Below are 22,021 nucleotides of genomic sequence, written 5' to 3'. Positions count from 1 at the left end.
TGATGCTTCTGGTTTAGATCTTAAAGGATCATTTCTTGGTGTGGTAAGAGAAACTTTTGAAGAAATTTTGGAATTGTATGAAAAACATGCTGCTATACTGGGGTTTTCAATAAGAAAGCATACAACTAGATACAGAACACACACAGAAATAGTAACTGAGAAAAATTATATGTGTTCTACTGAAGGAAAGAGAAATTCAGGTGACAAGAAAACAAAGTTAGTTGAAATGGTTGATGAAGAGGATGTAAATGTAAAAACAAGAAAGCCAAGACAAGTAGCCATTACAAGATCGAATTGCAAGGCATGCATAAGAGCAAAAGTGAATAAAGAAGGACAGTTTGAGGTGGTGGCTCATGTTATTCAGCATAACCATGAGCTAACAAGGTCACAGTGGCATTATTTGCATCGTTCTGAAAGAAAAATGACAGAGGAAAAAGCCGAAGCAATTAAAACAATGAAATCTTCAGGTCTAACTACAATGGACACTTACAATTACATGGCTACAGAGGCTGGAGGAGAACATAATGTAGGTCATAGTGTTGTAGATCACCTGAATTTCTGCTCAAGGTTAAGAATGGAACAAATTGAGGCCGGAGATGCTCAAACTTTAGTGAACATTTTAAATCAGGAACAATCAGATGATCTAAACTTTTTTTTTAAAGTGAAGTTTGACAATGAAGGAAGAATTTCCAATATCTTTTGGAGAGATTCAATGATGCTAGAAGACTATAGGATATATGGAGATGTTCTTGTATTTGATACAACATACAGAACCAACAGATATAATCTTATATGTGCTCCATTTGTTGGCATAAATAATCACTGGCATAATTGTATGTTTGCATGTGCTTTTATTGGGGATGAAAAAACAGAATCATTTGTGTGGCTACTAGAAACCTTCTTGAAAGCTATGGAGAATAGAACACTAACTTCAATATTCACTAACTAGGACCAAGTAATGGCAAATGCAATTGAGTAGGTAAAAGATTTATATTGACATCTTACAGATTTTAAGCTTTGACAATAATGTTTTCCTTTTTCCCATAAAGTTGCCCTTTTAACTGAATAAAGTGACCCTTTTTAATGCATGAAGTGACCCTTTTAACAGCATAAAGTGACCCCTTTATTTTCAATGTAGGTGCTTCCTAATACAAGGCATATACTTTGTATCTGGCATTTGGAACAAAATGCCATAATCAGATTTGGGGCTCTTAAAAAAGACAAAGAATTTAAGTATGCATTCAACCAGTGCTTAAAGATGTGTGTGACAGAACAAGAATTTGAAGCAAAGTGGCAGGCAATGATGTAGAAATATGACTTGACAGCACACTCTTGGTACCAAAGAGTGTACGAGTTGAAAGAGAATTGGTGTCCTGCCCTTGGTAGAGATTTCTTTTCAGCAGGAATCTTATCGTCACAAAGGAGTGAAAGCACTAATCATGCTATAGGATTCAAAGCAAATAAAGCAACTACCTTGACAGAATTCTATACCATATTTAAGAAGACAACCAATCGTTGGAGAAGCATAGAGAAATATGATAAGTTTACCTGTAGCAAGTAAATAGCATTCACTTCATTGCCACTGTCCGAAATACTAAAGCATGCTGAACAGGTAAAAAGTTAACTGACAAGTACATAAATTACACATAATATATAGCAGTTTAAATGTAGCTACGTGATTTTGGTGAACAGGTTTTCACTTTGTCACTCTTTAGAGATTTTGAAGAGGAGTTTGGATACTCTATGGCAACAACTGTTCAAATGATAGGAAGAAATGAAGAATGCTTACTTTATCAAGTAACCCTAGAAGATAAGCCATGGTCTGCACATCAAGTAAACTATATACATGAAAGCCAGAGTGTATGGTGTACTTGCAAAAATTTTGAAGCATCTGGATGGTTATGTTATCATTGCATCAGAATTCTACACTTGCATTCAGTAACAAGAATACCAGACAAGTATGTTTCAAAAAGATGGACTAAGTTTGCAAAAACAGAGGCATAGGATAGGTTGAAGAATCAGGATCCTACACAACAATATATTCCATGGAGGCAAACAATGATGAGGAAATTCTACAATCTAATCTTAAAGAGTCAAGAAAATGAAGAGACAAGAGCATTTATGGAAGAAAGCTTCAGAAACAGTGTTAAAATAGTGGAATACTTACTTGCTAGTGCTGCTCAGAGAGAAAGTGCAGAAGCTGCTTCTAACATTCCTGATGTGGCGGATAGCACTCACAGCAATAATGATGTTTCTTCGGCATCGAGTACAAGCACAAGTGTACCAACAATACTTGATCCTAAAAGGGCTGTAACAAAAGGAAGAAGCAAGAGAGCAAAATGAGGTCTTGAAAAAAGCAAGAGAAAAAGAAAACCAGCACTACCACCTCCACATTCAGAATTTGGATCAAAGACACCTAACTTACGACTCTTTTAGGAACTTTTTTAGATCATTTTTTTTTTTCAAAATTAATATACTTTGTATTGTTAAACTATTTTTTCTCTTTTTACTCTATGACTAGTTTGATGAAAATGTGATTGACACTATTATTAGCACATGTTTAATTAGTGAACCTTTTAAATCAAGAACAATTAGAGGATCCAAACTACAAAAGTGACCCTTTTCAAAGCAAAAAGTAACCCTTTTAACAGAAAAAAGTGACCCTTTTTCACATAAAAAAGTGACCATTTTCACAGGTTTTCACATGAACTTATGTTACCATTTTCATGCATAAAAGTGACCCTTTTCATGCATAAAAGTGACCTTTTTCATGGCTAAAAGTTACCCTTTCTACCCACTAAATCTACCTTTTTCTTGCGTAAAAGCTACCCTTTCTATCAATAAAAGTTACCCTTTCTATAAAAGTTACCCTCTTTATGCATAAAAGTTACCCTATCTACCCACAAAAGTAACCCTTTTTATGCTACAAAGTTCACCATTTTATGCACAAAAGTGACCCCATAAAAAACATACAAAAGAACCTTTCAATTACTTAATGTATGCACATACATCAGTATTCCAAAAAAACAACCAAAAACTATACAATAAGTTTGATTACATCATTGAACTTAATGTATGCACATACATTAAGTTTTTTCATTGTTCAAAAAGTAATCCTAGACCTAATCAGCTAATAACTAACAATCATTTCACTCTTTAGAAGGAGTGTACTTCTTTGTCTGCTTTTTTGCCCTTTTTTCTTTGGGCTTTTCTTCTTCTGCCTCTACCTTTGCTGTTGCTTCTGCTGCCATTCTTCTTTCTTCATTTTCTTTCTTCTTCTTCTCAGCAATAGCAGCCTTTCTTCTTATTTCAATTCCCTGAACATAATCAGGATCTTTCTTCTTCTCGTTGAACTTTGCTAATTCTGACAACACATCATTCCTATAGTCATTCAAATCACACAACACTAGTGTGGTACAGATCTCTCCTCGCAGAAATTTTCTGCCAACAACCTCACAACAGAAAAAAAAAAACTTATCAATATGTAATTAATAAAAGCATTAGAAAGAGAAGAACTACAGACAAAATAGATGAATAATTACTGTTTTGAGTTCATTTAGTTTGAACAATTCGCCAACAAAATGGAGCATGTGATACATGACAAACACCCCACAGTCCAAATTGTCAACTTTATCCTTTCTCCATTCTAACTCAACAATTTGAAACTCATAAGAATGTAGCTGAGAACTCTTTGGATGATTTATTTTGCCAAGAAAAGCACCCAAATGACCACACTGACATAAAATATAAAAGTTTAGAATACATTAAAAACAAAAAAAAGAAGTTTAAATTGAAACAATAAATCAACTGAAACATAACAATATTCAACAGAAACATACCAATTGTGAAGACAATTTTTTAAAATATTCAAGACTAGAATCACGCCGAATAATGTTGTCAAGATAATATACAAACCCTTTTGTATGATCAACAACAAATAGAACGTAGTGATTCTCAATAAGCATAGGAATATAGATCTAAAACAGCAAAATTAAAAGTGATTTAGATAGAGCATATCATAAACAGAACTATTTTAAAGTTATGATATTAAGTTTAGCATGAAATATACCAATTCAGCATCCATTATATCACATTTAGGATTCTCATAGCTCACCCAACCTTCCCATAGATCATACAAATCCTTAACAGCACTAGAAATATCACCTTTGCCAGTGTTTTCACAAACATGCAAGAATGCAAACTATTAAAGTTATATATATATATATATATATATATATATATATATATATATATATATATATATATAGTAAATTTGTTTAAATAAAAAAAATCAAATTACGTACACTTTGCCTCAAACCAAAGAGGAATCTTTGAGGACCAGAAGAGTCAAAACATGTTTTCTCATTCAAATACAGACAATAGCAATCAATAATGCACCATCGAATCCTAAGTGGAGCAGCAAGGGACACCATATCTTCTCTTGGAATTAAAAAATTCAATCCAAAAGTAACTAGGTTCTCACTGCAACAATAAAAAATAAGATCAGCATTAAAAAAAATAAAGGAAAAAAACAGATAAAAAAATAATTATCGTAAAAAATGACACTTAACTTCCTATGCACTGAATCATCCTTCAGTAAACAATAATCGAGAACTTCCAAATGTAACTGAGGCAAATTCCTATAAATCCGAGCATTACCCCTCAAAAACAGAGTCACAAAAGGCACATGCACACCTACTGGCCAACAGTCCAGTGAGCATAGAGATTTATTGGCTCTAATGATACGTCCAGGAAAATTTTCTTCAGTAGGCCCAGCAGGAACATTTTCAGTAGGACCAGGAATAATAACAGAAGGTCTAGCACTATTAACACCTTCATCAACACTTTTTCCATGACCATTGTCATCATCCTTAGGAATATCTTCATTGAAACCTTGTGCGGGTTCATTTTCAGGAACATCTTCTTTATGACCTTGTACAGGTTCAAAAGAACCACGAAACATCTCATGTACAGACTTCATCTTATTACACTCATCAATTAAACCATCTAAAATCTTCAGGTACTGAGGATCAGAGAGTAGCTGTTCAGTTTGAGAAACTACAATAGCATCATCAGAAGATAATGAAACAGTTCTGCGAGAAGAAACCATCTCACTCAAGGTTTGAAAACCAGTTGACTGAACCAATAATAAAACATCCATATTTCTTTTAACCGAAAGAAATGTTTCATGAACAACCTACAGACATATGAACAAAGAAGAAACTAAACAAATGTAACAAATAAAAATAATAAAAAAGTGAAAATTCAGAATATATGCATAAAGTGACCCTTTTAAATGCAAAAAGTGACCCTTTTATATGCATAAAGTAACCATTTTAAATGCATAAAGTAACCCTTATAACTGAATATTTAAGGTAACTTTAGTGCACATAAAGGGTAACTTTTGGGCACATAAAGGGATAATAACTAAACATATAAATAAAAAAATAGAACATTTACATCAGTTGAAATTTCTTTAATTTCATCATCAGTCATCACACCTTTCGGAAGCTCAAATGCAAGAATGCGGCTAGTTGTACCACTTGTAGAAGCACCATGATCATATCCCAAAGTACGAGGTTGCTTAACAACAGTTTTCCTAATATCAGGCTGTGACACAGGATATGTAAAAGTATCAAACGGTCCCTGCCCATAACCACCAGCTTTTATCTCTAAATTAATCCGCTTCTTAATCTTAGCATCCGTCCAATGTTGAATCAAAGGAAGGGTACTACTTTCCTTTTCACCTTGAAAATTTAAACGATGAAAATACATAATTTGCAAAGCCAGCAAACAACCACTAACATTTTGAGCAGTTTCATCATTCTTATACTTCTGAACAGCCTTCTTTAACCTTTTCAAAACATATGAACACCAATCTAAAGCTTTGATTTCATCAACTTCTTCAACAGCCTTCAACAACTTCAATGAAACAGTCCTATTAGTAGTAGGAGCTAAAAAGCTAGACATAGCATGAAGAACAAAACACCTCTTAAATTCTTCCCCTCCATCAACCAAATCAACCATCCGAGACTCCAATTTTGACAAATGAAGAGCTTGCTTATCAGAAAGACCATAATCAGATCTCCATGCCCGAATGATACGTTTATCCACACTTCCGTCTTCAACATTTTTCTTAAGTTCAGGAACAGAAATATCACTCATAAGCTAGCAAAACACATCGCATATATCATTTCTAGTAACTACAAATTCTTTACCAGTAGAAATGGTAAACATGCAACTATCACCATTGAAGTTTTCAACAAGCCAAGGTAGCATTTGACGATTAAGAGTTTTCAATTTCAAATGTAATAAACCACCAAAACCAATTTCTTCAACAACTTGTTTTTGGTTAGAACTAAAGTTCTGCAACAAAAATTCCAACGTACGTGTTTTACACCTTGCAATCAAGCGTCTTTGCTCCCTAAATAATAATAATAAAAAAAAAATAATTGAAACAATATAAGCTAAAAACAAAATATAATTAAAAGTGCAAATCAAATAAACATGTATACTTACACAATAGTCTCAGACTCAGAATCAGAAAGCATTTCCAATTGAGAATCATGCACTGTTTTGGCCTTCTTAGTTACAATTTTGGCCTTCTTGGTAACTGTTTTGGCCTTCTCAGACTCTGGTTTGGCCTTCTTAGGAACTATTATGGCCTTCTCAGGAATTATCTTGGTCTTTTCAGGTACTACTTTGCCCTTAGCAAGCTCTTTAGGCATTGCTTTTCCCTTTGAAGGCAATATATAACGATATCCACCTATTGAAGCACCTGTATCTAATTAATACAGAGAAATAGCCATAAATTACAAATTCACAAATTACCTATGGAAAAATTCAGAATATATGCATAATGACCCTTTTAAATGCATAAAGTGACCCTTTTAAATGCATAAAGTGACCCTTTAATTTTAACTGCAACATGCAACCCTTTTAACTGAAAAATTGACCCTTTTAACTGCACAAAGTGACCCTTTTAACAATTTAAAGTGACCTTTGTCATGCATATAAATGACACATGTCTATTACTCAAACACAATGCACATATGCCTGTTACTCAAACACAAATGCACAAACACAATGCACATATGCCTATTATTCTCATACTCTAACTAAAACCTAAAACCTAAACCTAAAATCAGTTCCAATTAGCATTCTCTGCCTAAAACCTAACATGCAAAAATAACAAAAAACAACTTCTGAAAAATAATAAAAATTCTGAAAACTAACATGCAAATTTTGTTTGACATATAACAACACCACAACACATGTGCAACAAATTTTTAACCAATTATATACAATGCACAATAAAATAAAAACAAAAATAAACAAATTAACTTCAAAATTCAAATCCAATTATCATAATCTGCATACAAAATAAGCAAAAAAGCATGTGTAAACTCTGAAAATAACATGCACTAGTAATTCGACATATAAGAACAGATTTAAAGTGAAAATTCAGTTCAAAATTTTAAAAAATTATAAAAAAATTAAGAAAACACACCTTCAGCATCATTTGGCGACTTCTTTCTAGTATTCTTCTTCACCATTGCAATCAAACACTACAAAAAACGAAATTAAAAAGAAAGAAAATCAAAAAACCTAAAATCGAAGAATCAAAACAACTTAAACTAACAAAAATCTGGAAAAATTAAGTAAACGAACCTAAATTAACAACTTTGCAACTGAAAAACAAGAAGATAATCGCCGTTTGAAGAGAGGTTGAACACAACAAAGAACTCGAATGAAATCGCCACTAGAGTAAGAAAGAAGAGAGAGAGAAGCTTCTGAAATAAATGAGGGAGAGAGAAAAAATAATTAGTTTTGTAAATTTTAAAAACGGAAAGCACGTGCAAACATAGGATAACACAGCAAACGGTTTCCTTATGAGGTGTGATTTACACTAAATTAGTGTAAATCCGCCTTTAGTGAATATTTGTGAAAATATAAACACTAACTGATTTATTTTATACAATTTTCAAGAGTGTATTTGATGCTTATGTACAGCCCTTAGGGCTATATATAGCATTACCCAAAAAAAATTGTCATATAATAAGAATTTTTTTTATATAAGTAATCATTCAAAGGTTCGCTAGTTCTAAAAAAAATTCGGGTTTAGGGTAAGCCAAACATTTTTATTTCAAAACCTGAACCCTATCTGAAAAAGTCCATTTTGACCTAATAACCCGACACTAATTTACGGATTCGGGCATAAAATTTTATGCATGAGTCCGGTCTGACCCAATTTTTTCATCACCTCTAATTTTTTTACTTCAAAAAAAAAAAAAAAAAAAAAAAAAAAAAAAAAAAAAACTATAATTTTTAATTTGATTTTTTGCCACAGTCTTAACTTCATGATGCTTTAGAAGGTCCAAATGAAGTTTATTTTGAGCATAACATTTTGTTTGAGTCCCTCCATAGACTCAACTCAATAAAATACTAAAATTACCGTAATGCTCCCAGAATAAACCCTAAACCAAGAATATTCCAAAATCATGCTCAACACATATCCCGAGAAACCCTAATATGGCCCAATAGTGTCTAACACGACCTAAAACAACCTAAAACCTTAATCCGAACTCTAATCAGTCGGTTAGTTCTCGCCTATAAATACTGGTCAACACAGATTAGTTGGGTTATTAATTTTCTCCACACTCTCTCTCTACAAACTTTCTCTCTCTAAGCGATTAACTGACTTGAGCTTTGAAAGGGCTTTCTTGGGAACACCCGAGGAAGTTTCCCTTCTTTGCTTTGCAGGATTCAATTTGACCAAACAGGCTCTCCAAACTCAAATCTCATAGTTCTTTTACAGAAACAATTGGTGTTGTCTGTGGGGAATATTGTCCACAAAAGTCAAGGTAACCACTCGTCGAACTAATGACACTCAATGTCAGTCACGCCCATCCTGTAAACCATGGAACAATTAGCAATCCAATCAGGAGGATACAAGGAGATAACATGGAGGTAGAACAACTCGTCGATGAAGAGAATTGAAACCTGTCACCAGGAAAGATCTGGAAAAGTTGATCGAACAATTCAACACCACCCTCCAAGAAACCATCAAGCAGATAACTGAAGCAATGAAGAACAATCAAGGGAGGCCTTCTGACAATCCATAGAACACATTGGGGAATAAGCAAGGTTTGAGTAAGATAAATTATGCACTAATGTATCATGAGGCTTTGAACGTTAGCCCTAGAAGTTTAGAACAACTAAATTTTACGAGTACTTAAACTAAAAATTCACCCTTGTAAATTTTACTTTAAAGTATAAATTCACCCTTGTAATCTGTATCATCATATGGTATCGGTCCTATCAAATATGAAATTGCTCCCGTGTAACAGATTAAATGAGTGACCATTGGCTAACATCATGCCAAAGATATGGACTTCATGAAGAGTGATGTGTTTGCACTAAAATTTGGGCATTGAAAAAACACAAATCATTTGCAGACTGCACCAAACCAGACAAAAGCATAAGCTTCATAGTTCATATCATCGTATGTTGCTGCCAAATACTCCATGGACAACATAGCATCAACTTATGTTAAACCATAGAAATTACGTTCACGGGCAAAGTGCCAATATGATCTAAGTAGCATTTTGAAAAATGATGTTAGAACTTAGAACACAAGGGTGAGAGCATTTCTGATTATAAATTGGTTTAGCATTAATCTATCGCTCAGCAAATAACATTTCCAGCAGCGTTGATGTCCAGGCATTGGCAGAGGTTTTCCAAATAATTGAACCTCACTGCCATAATCAAAACATAATTAATAATACATCACAGGGCGATTAAATTGCTGCCACCCTGTTTTTCCAGTGACACTTTAAAATCATCTCAAGGCATCAGAGATTCTCTACCAAGCCAAACTATTCAGCAAACTAATAATTCGTCATGGTCATAAACACCAAAGAATCACGCTACATATGAGAGGCAGTAAGCTGTCATTCTGAATCAGGTGAACCCCCAGGAACCAACTGCATCACCCAACAACATCAGTTAAGATGTATTTCTAGTGCTTGTTTAATAATTTTTCATAAAAGAGACCAATCAATCAGCTTACTTACAATTGCAATATTGTTTCCATTAAGCAGAATCTGATCAAGTTTTGTGATTCTTCGCCCTTCAGCAGTAATTTCACTGTCATACAGTTGCAAGATCAGATAATGAATGTATAAATCAGCAGTGATACCAAGTTATAAATAGATTTTGACGTCAGATACTTGGCTCTACCATGCACCAAAAAGGAACCACAACCATACAGCTCAAATGATGATAGGAGACAAGTCAGAATTCAAGAGAAACCCAAAGCAAATGATCTGATATAGAACCAAAAAGGTTCAGTAAGATTAATTGAGCAAAGGATCTAAAATTATTCTGTTTCTCTAGAACCACATCAGTGATCTTTATACCATATTTCAGAGAATCTAATATGTAACATGTAATTATCCATATATATTGAACTCTAAGAATTACTGGCATAACCTTCCCTCAATAATCAGCTAATAACCAGCACAAATCACTTTCCACTCACTTTTACGCACTCAAGCAATTTAAGCGGACAGGTTCACTCACCTCCTACCTAAAGAATCACAACATTGTCCAGGCTCCAGCCAGTCAAAGGTATTAACCACCTAACTTGCAATCAGAACTAACCAAAACAAATTGTATAATTGACTCCTCAACCTTTCACAAAGGATTTACATTTAATACTCACCCTAGAACCAACCCACGTCAAAATAGTAAGCAGAAAAGAGGGAATACCATTGTTAAAATACAACAAGTGTTAAACCTTAAACTAATATTTTCTCACCAAATCAGCTGTGACTGACTGACTGTGTGAACCACCTTTTTCACCAAAGACCCTTCCAAGCAAAAACACATTATGTGAGAAAATGTTACCTTATTAACCTTTGAACACAATTTTCTAGAAGTCATCTTATATGAATTAATTAACCCTTATCCAAACTTATCAAATAATTCAAAATAAGACTAGGCCTAGACACCTCTATCGCTCATCAATCTCTCTTCGATTACTATGTTCATACTTTAAATCAAAGAATCATTGCTCTATTCGCACAAAGGCACAAACAAAATATAAATGGTTTACTTAGGGTTTTAAGGATTATGACAGACCAAAATTCTCTTAATTATGAGTCATGACATGTCATACTGTAATGTGAGGTTCATGCTAAGTCATAGGGTTAGACAGAAATTCTATTAACTCTTCTAGTTGTCTACACACTTACACAGAAAACTTGAAATTTCAGATGGGGGACTTAAAACATAAAAAAATAAAATAAAATAACAAAATAAATAAGTTGCTTAACATCCAGCTTTAATAATCCCAAAACACATTCTTGATTTTTAGTTGGTCTTAGTATCCAAAAATTGACATTTAAGGACAAAACTTCTATCCTTTTGTCCTTTCCACAATTTCTTTTCAGGATACATTACCATATATTAACAACTGTGAAGAATTAAAGTGGCGTACAAGGAATTCATTTTGTACATAAATGAAGCATTATAAGTGGTGTCCCAATCATAAGATTCATTTCGAAACATTTTACAAGTCGATCTTAACTTGAGACTACCTATAGAGGGTCAGCTAACTCAGCTTACCAAAGCATTTTAAATGAATTAGCGAAAAGTATTTTCATCCAACCCACAAACTCTGCAAATACAGTGTTAAACTTTTGAATCCAGTCCTTCAAACGGGTAAAGTGAAGCAATAATGTGCAAGTCTGCTACTCACTGCTAGCATCCTTGAAACAAACTATTTAATAACATGACCATAATTACTTAATAATCAAAACTATCACAAAACAAGACATATTCATATTACATGGTATGCCATTTAACCAGAGCTATGCCATAACAGCCATAACTATTGGCTACATAGAAGTATCTGCAAGAAGTAGGAGGTCCTCCCTACATATCAATATAAGTTGTCTTAAAGACTATGCACAAAGTAAAGAATTATTAATTGTTATTGTATTGGTAATAAAGTCAAGTATTGCATTGGAAATTAAATTAACTCATCAATAGCACCTTGATACTTCAAGTGACATAGAAATATGAAAAAGTCAGGTAGTCCATATCATGGAAAAGAGGAAATTATATTAATCATGCTCAAGTGATCAGATAACATAAAAAAGAATTATAAAGAGGAATGTAGATGCGCAGCAAGAACCCGTGTTCTTAACTCTAGAGGGGTAGATTGTCTAAAACCTTGAAACACTTAATTTAAGCACAATCTAATCCATTTTCCAGTACGTATCCTCCATACCTAACTACGAAACCACACAAAGTAGACGATAGGTGAACACAATTAAATGCTTTAAGTAGTCTCATAATGGAAATCATGGTATAGATATAAAAGTGTTGGGTTCATAGTTTTGAAATACCAGTTTCTACCAAACTTAACTTAAAAGAGTCCACTAGGTTCAGCTAGTTAACTTGTACTTAATGCAGGGGCGGGCAAACAAATCCAGCCGGTGCGAGTTCTTAAAATTGGGCCCTTATCCCCATAATTGAAAGAAATATTCAGTTCAAACACCAAAAATTTGCGTTAATGTAGTTAATTACATAGTAAAGTATATGAATGACAAAAAAAATATTTTAACAAATTCACTTAGAAAATGGTCACTCTTCTCAAATATTTTTGATAAATCTCATCTACGAGGTTATACTCGGTAACATTTTTGAACAACTAAAACTTTTCTTACTTTTATTTTAGTTGATAGGAAGAAAATGTAGTCAGTTTAAATAAAGAGGGAGAAAGTTGATATGAGGAGAAAGAGAGTTTATGTTAGCCTATTTGGAAGAGGAAAAAAGTGTACTCTAGATTTTAGGTTGGGTACAATACAAATGAGAAGAAAACGTATACTCTAGAGTATAGACTTTATGTTGGGTAGTACAATTGGCAACAACTACTACTAGTAAATACCTACAGAGTAAAAAAAAAAATTATGTCAAAGAGGTTCGAACCCCGAAACTACATAATAGGGGCTTATACTCTTACCGCTGAGCCACGGAACAAATTTTATTATACTTATCAAATTATACTAACTATATATCTAATTTTGGGGCCCCATTTCTTCCGAGGCCCTGCAACTTGCACGCCCTCTCCGCCGCCCCTGACTTAATGCAGCTTGCTACAACTACAATAGCTTTTACCAAAAGAACTACAGCAAAAAACAATTTTATCCCTTAAGGTATCTTTAAAACCAACAAAATTCTCCAGGAAATTACCTATAACAATACATTGCCGATACGGCTGATACACTGCTGTAGCGCCCAAAAATTAGGTTCCCTCCGTGACTCAATATATTTTTGTGGTAAACTCCATTAAAGAGTACAAGTTTGGAAGGAGAAATCATAGTGGCATGCTGTTGATTATAAGAATAATTTGATGTCTTCGGGGAGGTGAAAGAAAGGGAAAGATAAGAAGATAAAAAACAATATTTTATTTAGCAGACACACCCAGAATAAGAAACGGAAAGTTTAACAGGAGACGAACATTTTGTGGTGACATGAAATTTTAATGGGGTAGACTGGCGGAAGGAGTAGCAAATACATGAAAAAAAACTCTTAAATTACAGGAGCTGGTAAACAACTAAACAAACTTTGATTTATTAATCCCTAAAGCCAAAATCACTCCTATAAATCCCTAAACTCTAGAAATCATGGTTATCAAAAAATGCAAAAATCAACAATGTTAACATAATCTCATTCTGAATATTAGGCATCACTCATAAGCCACAACCAGATTAAATCACCCAACATTTGAAGACCTTCCTGGATCTTTTCCCTTGCCGTGTAAATCTCAAACCCAAAGCCAAATTTCCTAAATTTCGAGAAACCCCAATGTAAAATCAACTCAATACCCAATAGACAAAGACACAGCTACAGTAAGGGTCACAGCGAAAACCCTAAACCCAAGTATTAGCTCAATTGCTAAAAATTACGAGTAATACAATACTTAAACGCTAAAACCCTAAACCTTAAATTGCAGCATATTATGAGTAAGTTGCAACATATAAACAGTAATTAAATACACAAAGGATAAATGCTAAAACCCTAAACCCTCAATTGAAAGAAAGCAAGAAAAAGAGGAGAGAGAAAGCATACTATTCAGTAACATCTTCAAGGACCATGTTAACATAGACATCGAAACCTCGAAGAGTGCCAACAAGCTCCTTATCCCCCTTCATAATCACCCAAATCTTGGAACCTATGCATCTGTCAATCAGCTCTGCCAATATTCAATTTCAACACCAAAAATTAATAATAAATTCAATTGAATTCGAATTGAAGAAAATAGAGATTGAAATTTGAAAGAAGAAGAACAGAAGAACCTGAAGGAAGGAGTTGGGAAGGATTGTTTGACGACATTGGAGTTTAATATCGGAGCTTACAGAGGAGAGAGAAAGAGAAAATTGGGGGAAATGGGAGGAATTCTGTCACTTCGACTAGCTTCAACTGTTAAACCGCCGAACCTCCCGAGAAGTGATGCACTTAAATACTCCCTTCGTTAGGCCACTTCTCTTCGATAAAAGTAAATTCAGTTTTTCTGTCAAAATAAATAAATAAATTCAGTTTTGTAAAAAAAAAATTAAGAAAAAATTATCTAGAATAATTCGATTTTTATCACATCTGTTCAAAATAATCCTATTTGTTTGGCATCATTGTGGTTTTCTATTTGTTGGTTTTTTGTTTTTCAAAATTATATGGTGCGTGTCATATACTCCCTCCGTTTTTAAATACTTGCTCCATTTCTCCATACCCGGGGTTTTAGGAGAAATTGGAGAAAGTAATAAAATATGGAAGTAGTGGAGTCGGTGGAAGAATAAAAAATTGTAAAAAAAACAAAAGTAGTGGAGAGAATTGGAAGAGAGAAAATATGAAATTAATTAAATGTAATTCATGGTGGGTCCACTAAATAAGAGAAATTAATTAAATATTGTAAAAGCTTACAAATAAGGAAATGGAGCAAGTATTTAAAAATGACCGAAAAAGGAAAGTGGAGCAAATATTTAAAAACGGAGAGAGTAATAAATAAAAAAAAAAAATAATCAAACTTATAAAAATCACGATAATTTTGAAAATTGACAACAGAAAAGTGAAAAACATCTTTTTCTTGTTTCCTGTTTTTGGTTTTTTGTTTAGAGAAAAACAAAAAACAGAAAATAAAAAACGATATCAAACAAGCCCTATTATTTTTTTTTAATAATCATACCTTTAATGTCAATCTTCTTCAAATGGTCGCAAGTGACTTATAACTGGTAGAGTAGTTTTTTTTTTAAGTTTAATTTACTTATGTCACCACGTGATTGATCAAAAAAAATATTTATTAAAAGAAACTTACTTAAAAGAAATAAAAAAGAAACCACCACCACCTAACCAATTGAGGTATCCCTCACTATCACTAATTATACATTAAATTACAAAATTCTCCGTTCCTAAAACTTTGTACTCATGTAGTTGCGATTTTTACAAAACAAAGGGAGTTCGATTATTACGAAATGGAGAATAGTCCATAACATTTTATTTACTCCGTATATAAATAAAGTGAACAAAATGTGTAAAATGAATCCACATGTGCATAGCTCTAAAACCCGTATTCAGAAAATATAGAAAGCACGTTACAACTCCTCCCTGAGAGCTTCGGTAGGCGGCGGCAGTAGAATTAGCGAAGGTTGAAAAAACATACAAAAATGTCGAGGACGTTGCTACAGCCAATAGGCCAGAAGCGCCTCACAAACGTTGCCGTTGTTCGATTGAAGAAGCATGGCAACCGCTTTGAAATTGCTTGCTACAAGAACAAAGTCCTCTCTTGGCGTTCTGGCGTGTAATCTTCTCTCTCTTTCTATCTGAAATGAATTATTGATTGTGTTTCCAATTCAATGTTGGGTCAAATTTGATTAGGGTTCTTTCTTACTTGTATGAATTAATTGCTTTGATATGTTGAGAGTTTTGTAGTATATAATTGATTTTCTTTTTGGCTTTTTACCAAGAATTTACCCAGCTTTCTTGTATTAATGTTCTACTAATTTAAATTACAAAATGATGTTATTTTGATGATATAGAAGTAGACTAATCCAAAAATATTTCTCATAATAGCATTATTGGTATATCTTGGGTCATATCTGATTAGGGTTCTTTCTTACTTGTATGAATGAATTGCTTTGATTTGATGAGAGTTTTGTAGCATATAATTAATTTCTTTGTGGGTATTTTACCTCCAAATATTTACCCATCTTACCTGTATTAATGTTCTACTAATTTATGTTTCAAAAAAAAAATGTTCTACTGATTTAAATTACAAAATGATGCTATTTTGATTATATAAAACGAGACTAATCCAAAAACATTTTAAATATCATTTTTTGTGTATCATGTTATTAGAATTCTATCATATGGCCTGCACTATCATGTGGTACGGAATTGAGGTTCTCTTTAAGATTTATGTGGCGGAGATGTGTATGCTATGGTGGATGTGTGACTAGACAAGGAAGTTTTGGTTGAGAAATGAGTTAATTAGGAAAAAAGTAGGGGTTAAACACTTTGTGTATTTTTGATTTGCTGAAATTTGATGTGATATTAGGTTTAGCAATTGCTCCACAAAAGTGAATTCTTTTTCATCATTTATGTCATTGAGTTTGTTAAAATGTTTGAAACAGAGAGAAAGATATAGATGAAGTATTGCAATCCCAAATTGTGTATTCTAATGTTTCAAAAGGAGTCCTAGCCAAGTCTAAGGATTTGATTGCTGCTTTCGGGACAGATGATCAGTCAAAGATATGTTTGGAGGTGCACAGATTTTCTTTGCCTTTTAATTTTGAAACTCTAATGTTGTAGGGATGCAATAGCTTGGTCTTCTGATACAAGTTTTTTTTTTTTTTGTTAGATTTTGGAGAAAGGAGAGCTTCAAGTTGCAGGGAAAGAGAGGGAGGCCCAGTTATCGAGTCAATTTCGGGATATTGCAACTATTGTCATGCAGAAGACTATTAATCCTGAGACCAAGCATCCTTATACAATTAGTATGATTGAACGTTTGATGCATGAAATTCACTATGCTGTTGATCCCCATAGCAGTTCAAAGAAGCAGGTTAGCAGTCCTTCAATTCATTGGCTTAAATTTCCTTTCCCTGATTTGCTAGCATCTCAATCTTTTGTTTTCACAATCTTCATATCTTGCTTTGTGTATTTGACTTGTTTTGTTGTTGGAGTCATTAGTATAGTTCTGCATCTTTGTTAAGCTAATGCCTTTGATTATTGAATTGCAACTTTATCTCAGTCCTAAAATAACCCAAGCTTTTTCTTATATAATGGAGTTCCTCAATTTATTATGAACGTAATGTAGGCACTAGAGGTTATCCGTCAGCTTCAGCAGAAATTTCCCATTAAAAGATCTCCAATGCGGCTCAGAATCACTGTTTCTCCTGAGAGCTTTCCCTCTATCAAGGAGAAGCTAGAAACAGGGCATGGGGATATTGTGTCAAAGGAGGAATCTGGAAATCAACATTCAGTTGTAAGTTTGTTCTCTACATCAGTGCTTCTCATCTCCTAATTTTGCAGCCCTGATATCGTTTGTTTATATCTTTTTTACTTGACTGTTATGTTTGCAGCTCTAAACTTTCCCTTTTTATCCATTCCTGCAAGTTTATTGGAGTTGAGCCTATTTCTTGGATAATACTTTTTTGGGTGTGTTATTTGAATGATTTGGGACTTAGATCATCTTTGAATATAATGTGCCTAATAATCGTAACAATTAGGGGACATTTGGTATATGCTACTTAAAAATTGGTTAAGCTATCTTGATTGAAACCTCATAAGCCCCAATATCAAGTTCTTTTCCTCAATTTCCTAAAATATTTTGCCTAAGCCCCTCCCCTTATGAATAAAATTCCAAACCTCCTCCTAAAGTTGCTAGCTTGTACAAACCCCCATTTTCAATATATTTAATCAAAGGTTCAACATTTCTCTCTTTAATTTTTTGTCCTCTTTGTGTGAAAAAATTCAGTCAATCTAGAGTCTATTACATATTGTATTATTAGGAAACTATTATTCCTCTTTAGTGGCTTTGCGTGCACTCCACTTGTTGGGTGGATTAATCGTAATGCTTTGCTCAAGAAATGGAGACCAATTTCATAATAGATGCTTCCTCTAAGCCGCTTTGGTAAATGTATCACCCTTAATTGATCCTACTTAACTTGAAACAAGCTATTAATGATGAACCTTGATATTAATCTAATACAATCACAAACACATCCTTAATTATTACAACCTTTTTCAAACAAATATAATACTCAAACCAAATAACACCCAAGACCAATGAAATGAAATCAATGAGTATTAAGTCCCAATCATTCAAGAAATCATATTACATGAGAAACCACTTAACAAAACCTGGTCCTACCATGACATATAAAAAGCCTAAAATCAATACACAATGTCTTAACTATTTCCACACATTTTTTTAATCTCTCTTGCTTTATCCAACTTTTTTTTTCTCTCTCAAATTGTATGCAAATAATAACCATAAAGAGAAATTAAATTTTATATTATGAAAATGTACAATGAAAGTAATCCTACATGTTACTTGATAACATCCAATAAAATTAAAAATATAGGTGCTCGAAGTTAATATGCTAGTGATAACCATCCTTTTTTATTGAAAAACATTTAATTTTTATGTTAATAATAATAACCGTAAAGAACAATAAAATTTTATATTATGAAAATATACAATGAAACTAATAAAACATGTTACTTGTTAACATTTGCTTCCAATAAATTAAAAAATAAAAGTGGTCAAAGTTAATATGTGAATAGTGAAGAAGTTAGTGTTGCGGTATTTTTTTGTAAATGGAAGTATTTATATATTGATCTAAATTGTTTATATAGTGTAATGCTATACAAATATTCCATGAAAAAATTGAGAAGGGTGCTCATCCCTGTGCAGTCTGCTGTTACACTTGATCATATTATAGTTGAATTTTACTCCGAGAAGCCTTTTCCACCTGCCAGCTTATCTGTTTTTTGAATTTCAGTAAACTATATACGCAAACTTCTCCATGGTATTTCAAATGTTTATCTCTGAATTGCTATCTGTTGTTGTGCTTTGTGTGAGTTGATCTGCCTTTACTGTATGTTCATCTAGAGAATCAATTCTTTAAGGCATAAATCATTCAATATCCTAATGAATTAAGCTCTGGATACCGTACGACAAAATCATTGACAATTGATGTGGATCCCTTTATTGCTAAGGTGTGTGAAGGTTTGGATGTACACTACTACACATTATATCTGTTGGGAACTAGTAAAGGGATTGTTTCTGAAAGACCATCTGGGGGTACTTATATCCCCACAAACTCAAACTCTCAGCAGTGTTACACACTTACACTGCTTCAATGTTTACGTATTCTGATCCTATAATTAGTGCTGTCTGCTGAAAGATCTTGTATCTGGCAAATTATCTTTCCCTACCACTAGCGTGGAAAGCTGGCCTAATACATAATGTTCTGTTACAAACCCTTGGTCAAGTAATCTAGGGCATAAAGTTAAGGTATTGTGCATTTGTTTCACAGCTCTTGAGCTCCTTAAATTCATGGCTTAGACTTTTGAGGTAATCCAACTTATTTTCCTTCATAGACTGGCACAAGTGGTGCTGATTCATATTGATCCAGTAGGGAAGTTTATCAATTCACCACTTTAATCTATACATTGGCTAGGGCATGTTCAGTATGTGGAGCGGATTTCTGGGAATTAGTTACACATCTCTAGTGAAAGGATAGAAGACAGACTAGCCAACTTGAAAAGTATTAGGTCAGTTTGGTGTTGTCTAGCATGAATGACCCTTCTCACGTGGGAATAGAGAGAGCAAGTCGTGTCTTGGAAGCTGTAAAGGATGCTAAATTGTTAATTGATTTATAAACGGGTGGGATTTATCTTGCTTTTGGGTTAGGCAAGGACAAATAGAAGTCTTCAATAGCTTGAGCTAGATGCAACTATACTGGAGTGGAGCCCTACTTGCTATCAAATCTGTGTGTTCCTGTAGTTTTGGCTTTGGCTTCATGATATGAGTTTAGCCAATATACTAGAATTTCTGGAAATATTTAGTCAGACTAGCCTTTCATGATCCGACTCAAATGTTAGTGTTGTTTAGATTGAGGCCTTAGTTATTTTGCTCTTTGGCCCATTGGTCAATCATCCCAGCATTGACACATACTACAACCTTTAGGTGCTCAACTTATTATGATTGTTGTTATGTTTTCGTTGACATTAATTTTTGCCCTTGCCCAATATAGAATAGCCTTTTCCAATACCTCTATTGTTTGAATAATATGTATTAGTTTTTGGAGGGATAGGATATTTATGAGCACATGAAAATGGACTTGAGGAGATTGCTGTCAGGCTGTAATGAATGCTAATATAATAATGTGAGGGCTGCTGATTTCCTGAATTCCTGCTCAGACAGGAATTATAAGCTTAAAATTTTTACCATGTTACTCATGTGTTCTAATTTACGATTGCAGGTCTGTGAACTGGATCCAGGTATATTCCGAGAATTTGATAGCTTTGTGAGGAATCTACAAGGAAGGCTAGAAATTCTTGCCGTCTCTGTTCATTCAGAGGGAGATACTGGTGTTGATGCTTTTGATGAATTCAGTGAAGACATTCCACCAAGCCTGCCCAAGGAACCTGCAGAACCTTCTGTTCATCAGCTAAGTGAGAGGTTACAAAAGCAGTTGGTTTCAAGTAGTACTAAAACTTCTGAGCCAGAAGTGAAGCAAACCAAATGCAGCACATGCAATGCTTTTGTAGGTGATGCAAAACAATACAGAGAGCACTTCAAGAGTGAATGGCATAGACATAACCTTAAGCGCAAGACTAGAAACCTTCCTCCCCTTAGTGCTGACGAATGTTTGGCTGATGTGGAATTTGGCGACTCAAAGGAAGATCTCAAGGAATACTCTTTTTAATAAATTTTGAATCTCATTTTGCTATTCTGTGCGTACTGTACTGATGCTGCTATAGTGGAACTGATATTACGAGAAGATGTGCTTATGTACAAATTTGAACATCATACGATTTGTGTAACATTTTAAAGGAGTGAATGTGAATCTGAGCAGTATGTTACTTTAGTAATCCCTTCAGGCTTATCAAATTCTCGAATATATTTGGAGACTTTAACCTTTTTACTGCCAAGTTTGCCTTAATTTTTGTGATACTTTTGTTGATGGTAAACACTATAATACACTAGGTGTACATTAACATAATGTACATCATGCTTGAGTTTATTAAATGTGATACAGATATTCAGAAAGACAGCCTACACCGGTACAACCACTGCTGTTGGCTTTCATCTCCCCTAAAAATCTCACAGTATATTCACGTTGGGTGGCTTTGCCATTTCTCTTCAATCTTCACTTTCTTCCTCCTACAATGGTGGATAACAACCATGTTGGAAACCAAGAATCAGTTAATATGGAGGAAAGTAAAAACCGAAGAATCATCACCGTTGCAACTTATTTTTGGAGCTTGTGCTGTTGTGCAGGCAGAAAATGGATCAAGATAAAATTCAACAATAGTGGGTGACCTTGGTTTGGGTTTCGGTAAAATGCCTGAACTTTGAAATTGGGTGGTGATGAAAATGGGAGAACCCAAGATCCCATTGTTGAAGATCGTAACAAGTCCATCATTGACTATAAGGGGTACAAAAATATGAGTAGAGAAGATAATGGTAATGGTTCGAGTTAGGCCGTTGAGAATTTGGGGAACAGGCAATGTATGATTTCATAGCGTTGGAATGCCGGAATGAGGAGACAACATTCAGGTACTCTCTTCGTCTTTTTTTTGTTCTACGTACTCTGTTTTATTCTAACTTAGGCATACGCCCTTTATCATTTTACCCCTCTTGCTTGACAACATTTCTACGCTCTCTTACTTAAATTTTGCATTAAGTGATTGAGACTTTTGAGAGAGAAAAGTTTGGGACTATCAA

The 22,021-nt window shown here is 33.8% G+C and overlaps 2 protein-coding genes across 3 annotated transcripts; one reads left to right on the top strand and one right to left on the bottom strand.

Annotated features, from left to right (window-relative positions):
- Nucleotides 1-9,668: 9,668 nt before the first annotated feature.
- Nucleotides 9,669-14,526, bottom strand: LOC145578919 (sm-like protein LSM5). Of its 2 annotated transcripts, none has more exons than XM_081636213.1 (4): nucleotides 14,370-14,526; nucleotides 14,143-14,266; nucleotides 10,077-10,149; nucleotides 9,669-9,999 (listed from the first exon to the last, which is right to left on the bottom strand). In XM_081636213.1, exons 1-4 carry the CDS (start codon nucleotides 14,404-14,406, stop codon nucleotides 9,964-9,966), a joined length of 270 nt encoding a protein of 89 aa, XP_081492339.1. In that variant the 5' UTR covers nucleotides 14,407-14,526; the 3' UTR covers nucleotides 9,669-9,963. The 2 variants fall into 2 exon arrangements, with proteins under 2 accessions (XP_081492339.1, XP_081492340.1); XM_081636214.1 differs by having other exon boundaries at nucleotides 9,669-9,986.
- Nucleotides 14,527-15,673: 1,147 nt separating this feature from the next.
- Nucleotides 15,674-21,218, top strand: LOC145580068 (uncharacterized). Its single transcript, XM_081637394.1, has 5 exons — nucleotides 15,674-15,862; nucleotides 16,695-16,824; nucleotides 16,922-17,122; nucleotides 17,378-17,545; nucleotides 20,553-21,218. The coding sequence occupies exons 1-5, from the start codon at nucleotides 15,729-15,731 to the stop codon at nucleotides 20,997-20,999; spliced, it is 1,080 nt and encodes a 359-aa protein (XP_081493520.1). The 5' UTR covers nucleotides 15,674-15,728; the 3' UTR covers nucleotides 21,000-21,218.
- Nucleotides 21,219-22,021: the final 803 nt, after the last annotated feature.

The sequence above is a fragment of the Chenopodium album genome, chromosome 14, assembly GCF_948465745.1.
Source record: "Chenopodium album chromosome 14, dcCheAlbu1.1, whole genome shotgun sequence".
Lineage (NCBI taxonomy): Eukaryota > Viridiplantae > Streptophyta > Magnoliopsida > Caryophyllales > Amaranthaceae > Chenopodium > Chenopodium album.
Note: the sequence above shows the minus strand (reverse complement) of the source record. Positions and strands in the feature narration are given on the sequence as shown.